The sequence below is a fragment of the Balaenoptera borealis genome (assembly GCF_965194805.1).
Source record: "Balaenoptera borealis genome assembly, chromosome: 5".
Lineage (NCBI taxonomy): Eukaryota > Metazoa > Chordata > Mammalia > Artiodactyla > Balaenopteridae > Balaenoptera > Balaenoptera borealis.
In genome coordinates, this window is record NC_138862.1 from 16167993 (window position 1) to 16182934 (window position 14942).

The window sequence follows — 14942 nt, forward strand, 5'->3', positions numbered from 1 at the left end:
TTAATGATACATCCAAGCCCAGGTACCAGAATGACATCAAGATACCAACACCAATGAGTAGAGACTGGACTTTTAGTCACCTGTAACCACATTCTTTTTATGTCTATATAAACTAAATGGCCCACAAATAGCAAATTCTTTAGCAGAGCAATTACACAGTATAATGTGGGTTACATTTTTCTTAAATTCTAGCTCTAAAGCAAGCACTTCATCTTAATACTAATAGAACCTCTGTGCTCATTTTTAATGCTCTATAAATTTTTCATTATTGCTAATAGCAAGAACATTGTAAATATATTTGAAGATATAAAATTCTTAAATGATTCTGTGTTATACAGACGATAGGCAGCGGTAAATAAGATTGGAGGAAATTTGTCAAATGAATGAAAAGATGAAACTGACAATATAAGAAATTTTGCCTTTAGGTTTCTCTGACAATGCTACAAAAGTAGATGTTTTTATATTTTTAATGAATAAAAGTCTGCTTAAAACTCACACTCCTATGTGGAATCACTATATGGTACACCTGAAACTAATATAATACTGTAAATCAGCTATACTTCAATTAAAAAATATTAAAACACACACACACACCTATAGAAATGCTTACTTTTGAGTCATAAATAGATATCTTTTGGAAACATAGTAAAATTCCAGGCTGAGACTAGAGCAGATATGAAAACTATTTACTCAGTGTCTCCTTAACATAATAACAGTGTGTTCAAATATTTTGACCTGGTAAAATTATTTTCATTCTAGTAGAGCAGAGAGATTTTGGAACTATATTTCCCTGCCCTCCCCTCCCATTTTCTATACGGTGCCATGACTGCTTGAATTCTGTAAATACGTGTAACCCTCTTCAGATGGGCAGTGATCAACAACTAATCGTTGTATTTAAAGTTAGGTAACTTACCCTTCATCCTTCCATTCCATTAACCTTAGATTTATATAAATTTAGTCAACAAGTCCTCCTTTATATCAGTATATATAAGCCTTGGGGTTATTTTAAAAAGAAGGCTCTACCAGGATAATAGGGACTTTCACCTTTAGTTAAATGTTAAAGCAGCTGAAAGGTGAGTAGGCTCACATAACATTCAAGCTTTGAGAGCTATCGAAAAGCTTCATTTTACAAACGAGGAGACTGAGGGTGAGGATGCCAAGGACCTTACGGAAACACACCATAGGACAAGAAACCCATGGCCCTGCATCATGTTTCCGCTTGGCATTTGCCCACCTGCCCAGTGATTAGTCTAACCCAAGGTGCATCAACCTCTGTGCCACTGGCACATTGGGCCAAACAATTCTTCACTGTTGTGATGCTGTCCTGTGTATTGCAGGATGTCTAGCATCAACCCCAGCCTCGACTCTCCAGATGCCAGAAGCACTCCCTCATCCTAGTCGTGACCACAAAAATATCTCTAGACTTTGCCAAATGTCCCTTGAGGGTAAAGTCACCCCCAGTTGATAACAACCCCCAAGCCATCTTATTGCTTTAATCAGCTATTCTCTTTTATGTTTTCTGGGCAAATACTTTAAGACACTAATGATCATAGTCAGTATAGAGCTCTGAGTTATTTATATGAGAAACCACAGTCTTACAAGAAAAGGGACTTCACCGCTTTTCTGGCACTTCCAAATACAACTAAGAGCAAATTCTGACTAGGGTTAACCCATCCCAACTTTTAGCATAAATTGAGGTTAAGAAAGAGACAGAATACAGACTGAGAGTTTTGATCTATGTTTAATGAAAAAGAAGTTACAGGAATAGAAATGGACATAAAACAAAGAGATCAATTTGGCAAAATATGGTGATAGATAGAACAAGGGAAAAATCATTTTAATCTTAAATTTACTCAGATATTCTTATTAGTTATCATGGATCCAAAACATCTCCTTAAATCCAAAACAGAGTAATAGTTAGAATTTTACTGTTCAAATTACTGGGATGTTTTCATAGGAACTCACCAAAGTAATGTCCAAACAATACTTTTCCATTTCTCCCAGAACACACACAAGCAAAGGCAGAGATGTTTACCAGGAGGTAACGTGGCATGGAGAAAATGCAGCCTTATCAGCTTTTTATTACAACAGCAAGTTAGCACTGGCAAATGTGCTTCTGGCACAAACATGCTTTCCGCTAATATTTTCATGAGAAAGCTTTTATGATATGCAACCATTTATTCTTAGTACAATCAATCATTGAGGGATTAAACCTAACTCTGATGAACATAAATATATTTGGAGGAGTTTCTGACAGTTCAGATTAGAGCACCGTAGAAATATTAAAGATGTGAAATTTAAAAATACACAGATATGAAACTGCAGTGAGCATCTTACTACTTTGTTTCATGGCTGAATTCTGTTCATGGTTCTTAGTAGAATCAGTCAATGTTCTATTTCTATCATTTTCTACCCGGATCTACAGTATGATTGTATCTTGCTAAATAAGAAAAAAAAAACATCTTTGGAAACGAATTATGATCTCTGAAAACATCTGGTAATAGGTTTGTTTTAATTGCCTTATTTAAAATAAAATAACCCTTCTCTCAAACTATATCAGGCAAGCATTAAACTCGTTAGTATAGACATCGGCCATGTGGGTAATAAGGAGAAGCAATAGATTTTACTCACTATCCTTTTAAAATAAAAAATCTTTTGGCCAGTGCATAGCAGCCACCAACCTCTTACGCTCACATTGAATAATTTCAAGTTAGGACGAGCCCTGTCTCTTCTGATACTGTATTCTAAGTTTCTCCAGTTGTTCTATACACTGGGACTGGGCCAGCTTCAATGTCCGATTCTCCTCCGTCAGTGCCTCAAATTCCCGAGCCAGCTGAGCGGCGTCCAGCTTCTCCTTTTCTGCCTGATCCAGCTTGGCAATGAGCTCCTTTCTGAAGATTCAGGGGGGCAGGTGAGGAAGAAGCATAAAATGTAATGCCAACAAATTAAATTATACAGCAACAGCATAATGGAAGTCGAACATGTCATTCTACTCTTCTCAATTTTACCCATCTCTGCTTGCCTCCAATGAATTACTTTTATTTTTCCCAACTTCACAAATGTTAGATGCCTTTATTTTATTCCAGCACCTCGTCTAGATATATCCAAAATATTAAACATATACCAGCGCAGATATAGAGAACAAATGTATGGATACCAAGGGGGAAGGGGGGGAATCGGATGAATAGGGAGATGGGGATTGACATATATCCACTATTGATACTATGTAGAAAATAGATAACTAAAGAGAACCTACTGTACAGCACAGGGAACTCTACTCAGTGCTCTGTGGTGACCTAAATGGGGAGGAAATCTTAAAAAGAGGGGATATAAATACACATAAAGCTGATTCACTTTGCTGTACAGTGGAAATTAACACAGCATTGTAAAGCAAATATACTCCAATTAAAAATAAATAAATAAATAGAAATAAAATAAAATAAACATATACCAGAAAAAGCTCAATAAGTCCTTTGGCAGTCAAAAGGGGTGATCTTTTAAAGAGTACAACAAATTATAAAAATTATGACTATTTTGTAGGAAGAAAACAGAAAAAATTGCTTATAATTTAAGATGCTATTGTCTTACGGGTGGGTGAATCATAGTTTGTACCTTACCTAAGTTTTGTCCTCCAAATTCAGTTATTATCTTCTTTTTTTTCTATTTCTGAGTTTAACAAATCTTTACTAGGCAAAGTAACAAATCTTTATGAAGAAATTCCAGTTGCCTCCTACAGATATTATTTTCCATGTCTTTCCTTAGTCTTTATATATATCTTGTCGCCCTAACTAACAAAGCAGTATCTCTACGTTTGGTGCTGGCCTGACTCCTGAATTTAGGAAGCAAGCTAAGGTTATTGGAGGGAACTTGTAGTGATAACGCCTAAAACAATAAATATTTGTAAATAATTCATTGATGTAAATACACATAATAAGGAGCTAAAGATTTGCAATCTATATTTAGATTTAATAAACATGACAACCCAAGACAGGTCCACTCCCCTTATATGTGTCAGTTAATCCTAAACTAGACTTAACTGAGTTTTCCTTTGCCTCAACATAAGGGTATGTCATATTTCTTTCTCCTCTGTATGCAAAAGTGCAGAGACCTGGAAGACCACTTGAACCAAGTGATTAAACTTGACATCATTAGTAATGAGACCAATAGATGCCCCATGCATCACAAAAGACACAACATCTTTTCTGTGGTATTCCTGCCAAAAAATATACACATCAGACAACCTCAAATTGAGGGAAATGTTACAAAAGCATTTGAAGCCTGTATGCTTTAAAATGTTAAAACTGCTTCATATTTAGAAAAACTAAAGAGAAATGGCAATGAAATGCAATGTGCAATTCTGGATTGGAAAAAAATAAGCTGTGAAGGACATTATTGGGAAAGTGACGCAATTTAAATATGGCCTGTGAATTAGATAATACTACTGCATCAATGCTAAATTTCTTAATTTTAATTATTGTACTGAGGTCAAGTGAGAGAATGTCCTTGTTCTTAGAAAATACTCACTGTAGTATTTAGGGCAATGGAGCATGATATATATATATATATCTACACACATATATATAATTGTATATGTGCATGTGATATAGATAGATGGATAAACATCCCATCTCCTTAAGAGAGAAAGAGAGAGAGAGCCCCAGTAGTATGTAGTTTTGGGAGAGGGAGAATAAAGCACAACTGGGAAAATTCTTAATAATTAATGAATGCAGTAAAGGAAGTATGGGGGTTCTTTTTACCATTTTTGTAACTTTTCTGTAAATTTGAAACTATCAAACAGTTGCCCCAGGAAAAGGATAAAAAGCAAATCAGAATAGAAGTTCTAGTATTTTCTTCCTGCATTCAACAGACTGCTTTGTGTACCCAATTTGGTGACCACTGAGCAAAACCAGGCACTGGAAAGAAAGTGCCCAACAGGGACAAAGGGAAGATAATCTGGAACATTCATATGCATATACACAAGGTTCCTTTGGGCCCTTATTGATCTTTGAATCTTCCATAGTATTTGGAATATAAAGGGTCCCAGAGATAAATTAGAAGTTTGGGATTAACATATACACACTACCATATATAAAATAGATAAACAACAAGGACCTACTGTATGGCACAGGGAACTATACTCAATATCTTGTAATAACCTATAATGGAAAAGAATCTGAAAAAGAATTTATATATATATATACTTGTATAAAACTGGATCATTTTGCTGTACACCTGAAACTAACACAACCTTGTAAATTAACTATACTTCAATTTTTAAAAATGGTTTTAAAAAAGAATATAGGGAATTCCCTGGTGGTCCAGTGGTTAGGACTCCGCTCTTCCACTGCTGGGGGCAGGGGTTTGATCCCTGGTCGGGTTTGGTGCGGCCAAAGGGGAAAAAAATATATATAAAGTCTCCCAATAAATACTTATTGAATAAATATAATTGAAGAGTAAGGTACCTCAGAGACAACGTGTATTTTAAAGATGAGGAAACAGAAACTCAAAGTGCTTAATATAATTGGAAAAAGTCACACACCTAATAAGAAACAGCCATGAATCGAACCTATCCTTCTGATTAAATGCTTAAGGTTCTTTGCCTCTAAACATAGTTTAAGCAATAAATGTCAATAATTAAATATTAGTAAAGTTTCTTACGTAACTATCTTAAAGAAATCGATTAGTAAAACTTATGTAAGTAAAAAGAGACATGCCTCTAAATCCCTCACCCATCAGATCATCTATTCCTGTTCTTTTCTTCCTTTCAAATTAACTGTGTCACACAAATAATGGCTACTGTCCAGGTTCCATATCTGACCTCATTTAAAACTCCTGAGGATATCTGTTATTAGTTTTGACTAGTAGGGAAAATAAATCACAAAATCACAGATTTTACAACTAAAAGGAATGGTCATGATTGTCTAATCCAATTTTCTTGCATTGGAGAGTCAATAATAATTTCTTCCTTACTGGACTCAAGATGACTCAATTGATAGGTTTCTAAATTAATTTCATGTATTTGATAAGCAGTTACACATCTATTTAATGAATACTGTCAAAACGTCTGTTGCCTCCTGTCCAAGACCTATTTATATAGACAAATTGATGCTCATTCATTAGCAATTCATAATTAAACCCTGGCACATCAACCTACAAAGATAATATTACAAATAGATGATCTGAGGAGCAAGTCAATATGTATAATTGGCTAGAATGTGGTCCTGCCTTTGATTTCTTGTTTATTATTTCCCTTCAGCGTAATGTGATAAAGGTGTAGAAGATCATCATTACAGGAATCTTATTTATACCATAGTTTTCCAGATGATGTACCTCAACAGTGAAAAGGTCATAACCTTGGGTCCACCATAGATCATCTGCTGGCCCCATCCTAAGCCACATGCCTGGAAAAGTTTTTATTTGCTAAAACAAATGGGGGAAGGGGAAATCCAAGTGAGTCGGTAAAGGGAACTTTAAAACTTTCTGCAAACTAATTTCAAAATTAAGGAGATTCTTTATGCTGTAGGAGGTTGGGAAATGGATTCATCATTAGTACAAGTATTTCTCTGTTTCTGGAAAGACCAGAACTCTTGGAACTTTCTAAGTTGACTAAAGACTTTGATTTGGAAAAGACAAAATCCTAGGCAGTTTAGCCCCCAGGAGCTAAAGCGTTTTGAATAATACTGTAATAAAGGGACTTCCCTGGTGGCACAGTGGTTAAAAATCCGCCTGCCAATGCAAGGGACATGGGTTCGAGCCCTGGTCCAGGAAGATCCCACATGCCGCAGAGCAACCAAGCCTGTGCGCCGTAACTGCTGAGACTGTGCTCTAGAGCCCGCGAGCCACAACTACTGAGCCCATGCTCTAGAGCCCGCGAGCCACAACTACTGAGTCCATGCTCTAGAGCCATGAGCCACTACTACTGAAGCCCACGCACCTACAGCCCGTGCTCCTCAACAAGAGAAGCCACCTCAATGCGAAGCCTGCGCACCACAATGAAGAGTAGCCCCCGCTCGCCACAACTAGAGAACACCTGCGTGCAGCAACAAAGACCCAATCCAGCCAAAAATAAATAAAATTAAATTAATTAATTTAAAAAAATAATAGTGTAATAAAATACTATCTTCATCATAGGGAGAATTTTAGCTTAAATTGTGATTTAGACTGTACTGTTAGTGGTTCTTGAAAGATGTGTGTTCTAGCACCAACATTTATACACAGGAGAGGAGTAGAGCTTCAAGATGGCAAAAAGGATGTGAAAGTCCACCTTCATCTTATGCAGGTGGAGGAACAATAAATGGTATTGAAATGGAATTTCAAAAACAGTCTAGACTTTTGTATTGAAGCCCTACAAATGAATGATGCAGGAAAAATAAATCTACCATATCTTCTGGGAGCCAAAGGGCAACACCTTACCTTTTCAGGAAGAAGTAAGATTTGCTCTAGAGTTTCTCAGCCTTGGCACAGTTGATCTTTTGGGCCAACTCTTTGTTGTTGGTGGCTGTCCCAGACATTGGCATTACAGAAGGTTTAGCAGTATCCTTGGCCTCTACTCCCTAGATGTCAGTAGCACCTCCCCTCACCCCACATCATCACAACCAAAAATGTCTCTAGACATCGCCAATGTCCTGGGGGTAGGAGGCTGAGGAATCAGCCTAGTTAAAAACCCCAACTCTATAGGAAATGGAGATTTCCACTATCAATCACCCGAAAAAGAGTTAAATTCTGGGTTAGGAGTAAGGGGAAAGGCAAAATGTTTCCTCATTCTGTTTTTTGTTTGTTTCCTTATTTTAATTAATTAAGTAGTAATTTTATTAAAGTATAGTTGCTGTACAATATCATATAAGTTACAGGTGTACAATACAGTGATTCACAAATTTTAAAGGTTATACTCCTTTTATAGTTATTATAAAATATTGGCTATATTCCCTGTGTTGTACAATATATCCTTGTAGCTTATTTTATACCTAATAGTTTGTAGTTTTATGTGCCTACCTCTACACTGCCCCTCCCCTTTCCCACTCCTCACTAGTAACCACTAGTTTATTCTCTGCTAGTCTGCTTCTTTTTTGTTATATTCTCTAGTTTGTTGTATTTTTTAAATTTCACATATAAGTGATATCATCAGTATTTGTCTTTCTTTTAGACATAGACTTTTAAATAACTATGATTAATATATTCAGGAAATAGAAGAACAGATGATATATTTCAATAGAAGACTGGAGTCTACAAAAAAAATCAACAGAATACATTAATGGAAAAATTAGATGAATTCCAAGTAAAATCTAGAGTTTGTTAATAGTAATATATCAATGTCAGTTTCAACAAATGTACCATGGTAATGTAACATGCTAACGACTGGGGAATCTGGCTGAGGGAAAAACATTTCCTCATTCTGCTCCCCTAAGATTGGAGTTTCTTTCCTTAGCAAGGGAGACAAAGTTAAAGGCACTCTCACTGAAGAGAGGTAAATATTCTGTCCCTTTTAATGTGGTTCCAGGCAGAGAGGATTAGGTGGAGAGATACCTGAGAATGAGATTCCAGTTAAAAGACTGGACTGCCTGTAATTATGTATAAAAGGCCCAAATCATTATGATTGGGGCATAAATGGAAAGTGTAATCTCAGAGTCTAATGAAATCTGGTATATTGGGATTTCACATAAAACTAAATCCTGAAACAAAAGAATCCCCTTGTCCACACGGGGAGGGGGAAGGGTAAGCTGGGACGAAGTGAGAGAGTGGCATGGACATATATACACTACCAAACGTAAAATAGATAGCTAGTGGGAAGCAGCCGCATAGCACAGGGAGATCAGCTCGGAGCTTTGTGACCACCTAGAGGGGTGGGATAGGGAGGGTGGGAGGGAGATGCAAGAGGGAAGAGATATGGGGATATATGCATATGTATAGCTGATTCACTTTGTTATAAAGCAGAAACTAACACACCATTGTAAAGCAATTATACTCCAATAAAGATGTTAAAAAAAAAAAAAAGAATCCCCTTGTCCACACCTCTGCCTCTGAGCGAAGAGTCAAGACAGTTCTTTGGTCCTTCTACTCATTCACTTGACAAGTATTTGTTGAAATCCTATTGCAAACCAAGCCCTGTTCTCAATTCTCCATAGCCTAGTTAGTCTCGGGGAGTGTATCTCCACTGTTGGAAAATGAACTCAAAACCTATAAATTATACAAAAGGCATCTTATCCATATTAGACATCTTAGGAAAGAGGATAGAACTTTCCCACACGTTACTACATACCCTGCAAACATTTGTGGAGAAATACCTCCATTTACTGTTTCTTTAAGACCATGGAAACCTGCTTTCTGAGGTCTGTGTAAAGATTTAAGAAAAATGTGCCTGGAATAAAAAAGCGAAGTTTGGTTTTCAATGTTTTCTAACTGTGGTATCGTTTTGCAAAGAAAATTGTACCCTGAAGTGAAGCAAATAAAACACATAAAATTGAACTTCCCCTGTTTGGCCCTTGTACAGTACCCCGCCCCCCATCACCCTCACCATCCCCAATCTCTGAGAAGTTCCCTAGAACACAGTTTAAAAGCCTCTGCCTTCAGGAATGCCCATAAAGAAATAAATGTTTCTGATTAATCATAAAAACCTCTTGTTGTTGGAAATTTCAGGATAAAGTAAATACCATGACTAAAAACAAATCAGAATAGGGCTATTTCTAGACTATGCCTTTACAAATTACTTACGCTCCCTTTTCCCCCATCCTGATATGTTCCCCTCAATGAGATGTTGCTCCCTCAATCATCATTTTATGTATCTTAAAAAAGCCATGAAAATACAGGTCTTATACTGATTGTGGTACTCCCATATGAAAACACCTTTCTAATGTTTTGCAACTAAAATTATATATAACATTTTTAAACTCAATAATAAAAAGACAAATAATTTAAAAATGGGCAAAGGATCTGAATGGACATTTCTCCAAGAAGTCATAGAAATGCCAAAAAGCACATGAAAAGGTGTTCAACATTTTTAGCTATCAGGGAAGTGTAAATGAAAACCACAAAGAAACATCATTGTACACCCACTAGCATAGCTGTAATCAAAAAGGCATAATAGGTGTTGGCAAAATGTGGAGAAATTGGAAACTTCATACATTTCTGACGGGAATATAAAACGGTGCAGCCACTTTAGGAGCAGTCTGGCAGTTCCTCAGAAGGTTACACACTGGGTTATCATATGACTCAGTGATTCTACTCTTAGGTACACACCCAAGTGAATTGAAAAGATACATCCACACAAACACTTGTACATAAATGTTTGTAGCAGCATTATTCATAACAGCCAAAAGTACAGACAACCCAAATGTCCATCAACTGACAAATGGATAAATAAAATGTGGTATAACCATATAACGGAACATTATTTGACAATAAAAAGGAATGAAGTACAGTCATACCTCATTTTATTGCGCTTTGCTTTATTGTGCTGTGCAGATATTGTGTTTTTTTACAAATTGAAGGTTTTTGGCAACCCTGCATCGAGCAAGTCTATTGGCACCATTTTTCCAACAGCATTTGCTCATCTCATGTCTCTGTGTCACATTTTGGTAATTCTTGCAATATTTCAAACTTCTTCATTATTATTATATTTGTAATGGTGATCTGTGATCAGTGATCTTTGATGTTATTATTGGAAAAAGACCACGATTCGCTGAAGGCTCAAATGATGATTAGCAATAAAGTGTTTTTTTTTTTTTTAAACCTTTCACTTCTTTTTTTTTTTTTGATTAATTAATTAATTTATTTATTTATTTATTTTTGGCTGTGTTGGGTCTTCGTTTCTGTGCGAGGGCTTTCTCTAGTTGCGGAGAGCGGGGGCCACTCTTCATCGCGGTGCGTGGGCCTCTCACTATCGCGGCCTCTCTTGTTGTGGAGCACAGGCTCCAGACGCGCAGGCTCAGTAGTTGTGGCTCACGGGCCCAGTTGCTCCGCGGCATGTGGGATCTTCCCAGACCAGGGCTCGAACCCGTGTCCCCTGCATTGGCAGGCAGATTCTCAACCACTGCGCCACCAGGGAAGCCCAATAAAGTGTTTTTTAATTAAAGTATGCATGTTTTTTTTTTAGACATAATGCTATTGCACACTTAATAGATTACAGTATAGTGTAAACATAACTTTTGTATTCACTGGGAAACCAAAAAATTTGTTTGACTCTCTGTTGTAATACTCGCTTTATTGTAGTGGTCTGGAACCGAACCTGCAGTACCTCTGAGGTCTGCCTGCACTGATGCGTGCCCCAGCAAGGATGAACCTGGAAAATATTATGCTAAGTGAAAGAAGCCAGTCACAAAAGACCACATACTGCATGATTCCATTTATCTCAAATATCCAGAATAGGCAAATACATAGAGACAGAAAGTAGACTAGTGGTTGCCAGTGGCTGGCGGGAGGGAATGGGGAGTGACCACTCAGGGGTACAAGGTTTGTTTCTGGGGCGATGAAAATGTTCTAAAATCGTGATGGTGGTTTCACAGCTCTGTGAGTCTACTGAAAACCACTGAATTATTTTTTAAGCCACTGAATTATTTCTTTTAAGTTATATAACATTTTTCAACCTGACTTTTCTAAGATTTTATCTTTTTCTGACAGTCTAAGTCAATCTTTTAAACACCAGAGCACCTCGCACAATCTTTCATATATAGAGCAGAAAAGTAGTCTCTCCTCTGAACAAGATAAAACACAAAGCAAGTTTTACTAATTGTAAATCTATTTGTAGAACTAATTATAGTTTAACCATATATTTTTAAAACTGCCAAACAATTCAGTGATAAATATCAAATGCCATAAAATATCTGTACCTCACTTCCATGAGTTTCCATTACATACACAAAACCTATATGTGTTCTATAAAAATGCTTATAATATTTATTGAAAAAAGTATGTATACATTTTATGTTACTATATAAGCAATTATATAAAAATACCTATTCACATCCAAAAGGCCTAGAAAAAATAGGCAAAAATGATAGTAGGAGTTCTGTAAAGATGTCAGAATTCTTGGTAAATTTTTAAAGCTTTCAATAAAATTGTCATTTTTTTCAATTGAGAAGAGAAAATTTTCCAATGAAAGTAAGAACAAGCTTTTTGTATACCACTGGTCAATAAGCCAGAAGCTATTCTTTAAATTAAATTCATCCCATGCTGAATTTGTAATCCCAGAAAATGTTTGACTCTCTTTATCCACCCAACAGACATGATTTAAAACAATAGTTATAATCAACTCTTCTCCTCTCCCCTCTGCGAAGTCTCCCAAACTAGGTCCAGGGAGACCCCCTCTGGAGATGAGAGAGAAGTTCAGCTTAACCTGTGCCCACATGGCTCCAATATTCAAAATCTCTCTTTTAAAATACCTGATTTAGTGACTCTCTGTGTGTCCAGCGTATGCTAGCCAATCACTGGAAGCAAAATAATCAGCCACACTTTATTAAATGATGGGGAAGAAATTCTCATCCAAATCATCAAAAAAATGGAAAGTGAATTTACTTGGGTCAAATCCATTTGGCCCAATTTATCTTGCTTGAACACAAAGACTGTTCAGGAAAATACCTGTTGTAAAATGAATTTCTGCTTCAGTAAAGTGTTAATGAAAACACGGATCACCCATAACCCTTGGAGGACAAAGTTCATTTATTTATAGATATAAAATATAACCCTACTTTGAATTTTAACAATTTATCTTAGCAATTCTTTATTGCTGATCTTGGCTCCATATTTTAAATACAGACCATACAAATTACAAATTTAAAAAATGCATACATGGAGGATATAACAGTTTCCTATCATCAGCTACTGTAAATCACCCCTATTCGTATTTTACCCTACGTGCAGCACCCTATTCAGTGATTAGGATCCAAAGAGATGTTAAAGGGTATCCAGGTCTGCAGGGAACTATACACAGTCTGAAAGGACAGAAACTTCAGTGGATAATTATTGATAACACTAGCCCACAAAAAGTGCCCAAAGAATCATGCCAGTGAATTTTCCTTCACCCAGGAAAAGCACCGATCACTGTGGGATGGTTGGACTAGGGATACAGGTTAAGCTCTTTTCAAGGATAGCATTTGGACAGGTGAAGAGGAAGGAGGGAGACTCTATACTGATAGCCTGGTGTGAGCAAGGGCACCGAGGTGGGAAAAGTGAATAGGTCAACGTAGCTGAAGATGAAGGATGAGCTGGAACATTCTGCAGAGGTACTAAGGCCCAAGGTAGATCTTTCAATCCAGGCCAAGCGCTGGGTGCCCTTCTCTAGCAATAGGAAACCATAGGCAAGGAAAGCAGTTATAATATTACATTGATCAAGATTTGAAATAACAAGTGCTGATCCCAAATGGCAGAAGTGGGAACGAAGAAAAGGAACTTGAGAGACTTTATAAAAAAGAAAGGAAAAAAAAAAATCAAAGAATTTGGTCTTTTCCTCACATCTAGTCAATTATTAGGAAGAAAAGAAAAAAAAAAAAAAGACAACATCATGGTTTCAAGAAAACTCCAAAGTTCAAAGAGGTTTAGGGAGGAAGTAAGATTAGTTTTGCAGAAACAGCAGGAATATGTTTTAATAAAAGAGCAGATGAATCACTCTCATATTGTTATCCTATTGTATTTTTTAATGCAATATACAAAAATATAAACTTACAAAATATATAATTTAGTGGGTAAGTCTTGCATTGCCCCCACCCAAAAAAGCTACACATGGGGTTAATTTAAATAACACTGTACTTCCAGTCTAAAGTGTTTACAAATAAATACATAATTACCTGGGGCTTTTTTTCCTATCACAACACCACAGTTCTCACACAGACACACACACAGACACACACACACACACACACACACGTACACCCACTGGAAGATACCTTTATAGGCTACTATTATACGAGTCCTCCTTTAACTTAATCACTGGTCACATTATTAGTAAGCTTCCTCTGTTCCTTTATGAAACTGTTTTTAGGGCTCATATTGTGTGTAAATGGACAATCTAAGCATTCTGACCAATTTATGAAAACTCTTAGACCAAAAAGAAAGTCTCAGACATACGAAGGAAACGTTGTATTTCTGATCTCCTCGTAAGCATCATTCAATGCCGTATAACCAAAAGTCCAGGTAAGACTTCATGTTTGAAGCAAGGAAGTAAGAAAATAACATGCTAACTGTGGTCTTACAGTGAATGTAGAAGTCTGACCCTAAAACCCATGCTGCTCCCTACCATATTATACTGTGCAACCACCATTCTGGGGAGTCTCCAAAGGGTCCCACGAATTTCATAAATCTCTCAAAACAAAATATATTTCATTTATATTCATTTAAAAATTAAGTTTTATATAAATATAAATACAAAGTATAAATATTGATATAAATATGGAGTGATACCATGTATCACTCCAGTAAGAAGAAGGGAAGAAGCAGAAACTTACAGACTCAGTATGTTTGGATTATGTGTCACTCATTCAACAAAAGTTTATTCAGTATCTACATGCCATGCACTGTACTAGGCTTCAGAAATATGATGGTGAGAGACACCTGACTATCCTCCCTTCTATGACACTTACCACTTAGCAGGAGATGCAAATATTCATCAAAAGATCTCCCTAATAAATGTGTAAGTACAAACTGACCAGTGCTATGATGCTTTGAAAGTATGAAAGAATGGGGATCACTGGGTGGACATCAGCAGAACTTAGTGCAATCAAAAGGAGGAGAATTCTGAAGCATAAAGTTATGAGTAAGTAAAGTGATAGTGCTCTAATTAATAGAACTGCCTAATTCCCTATAGCAGAACTGTAATGGTAATAGAAGCTATCAAGGTAAAAACTTACTGGACTATTGGGCTATAAAATGTAGTTAGGCAACTAATCCATTTCCATTATTCCAAAGAGCCATCACAGTGGCTTCTTTACTTGATGTGGGTACTCCACCATTCAAGC

General features: G+C 36.5%; 1 protein-coding gene across 4 annotated transcripts in view; it reads right to left on the minus strand.

Moving 5' to 3' along the window:
- Positions 1-1722: 1722 nt before the first annotated feature.
- MAP3K7CL (MAP3K7 C-terminal like) overlaps positions 1723-14942 on the minus strand; it is a 41514-nt gene continuing 28294 nt past the window's right edge. For all 4 annotated transcript variants that reach the window (XM_082391998.1, XM_082391997.1, XM_082391999.1 and 1 more), the window contains one exon: positions 1723-2891. In XM_082391998.1, the coding sequence (XP_082248124.1) occupies positions 2711-2891 (181 nt within the window). In that variant the 3' untranslated portion in view covers positions 1723-2710. The remainder of the gene's footprint in view (positions 2892-14942) is intronic.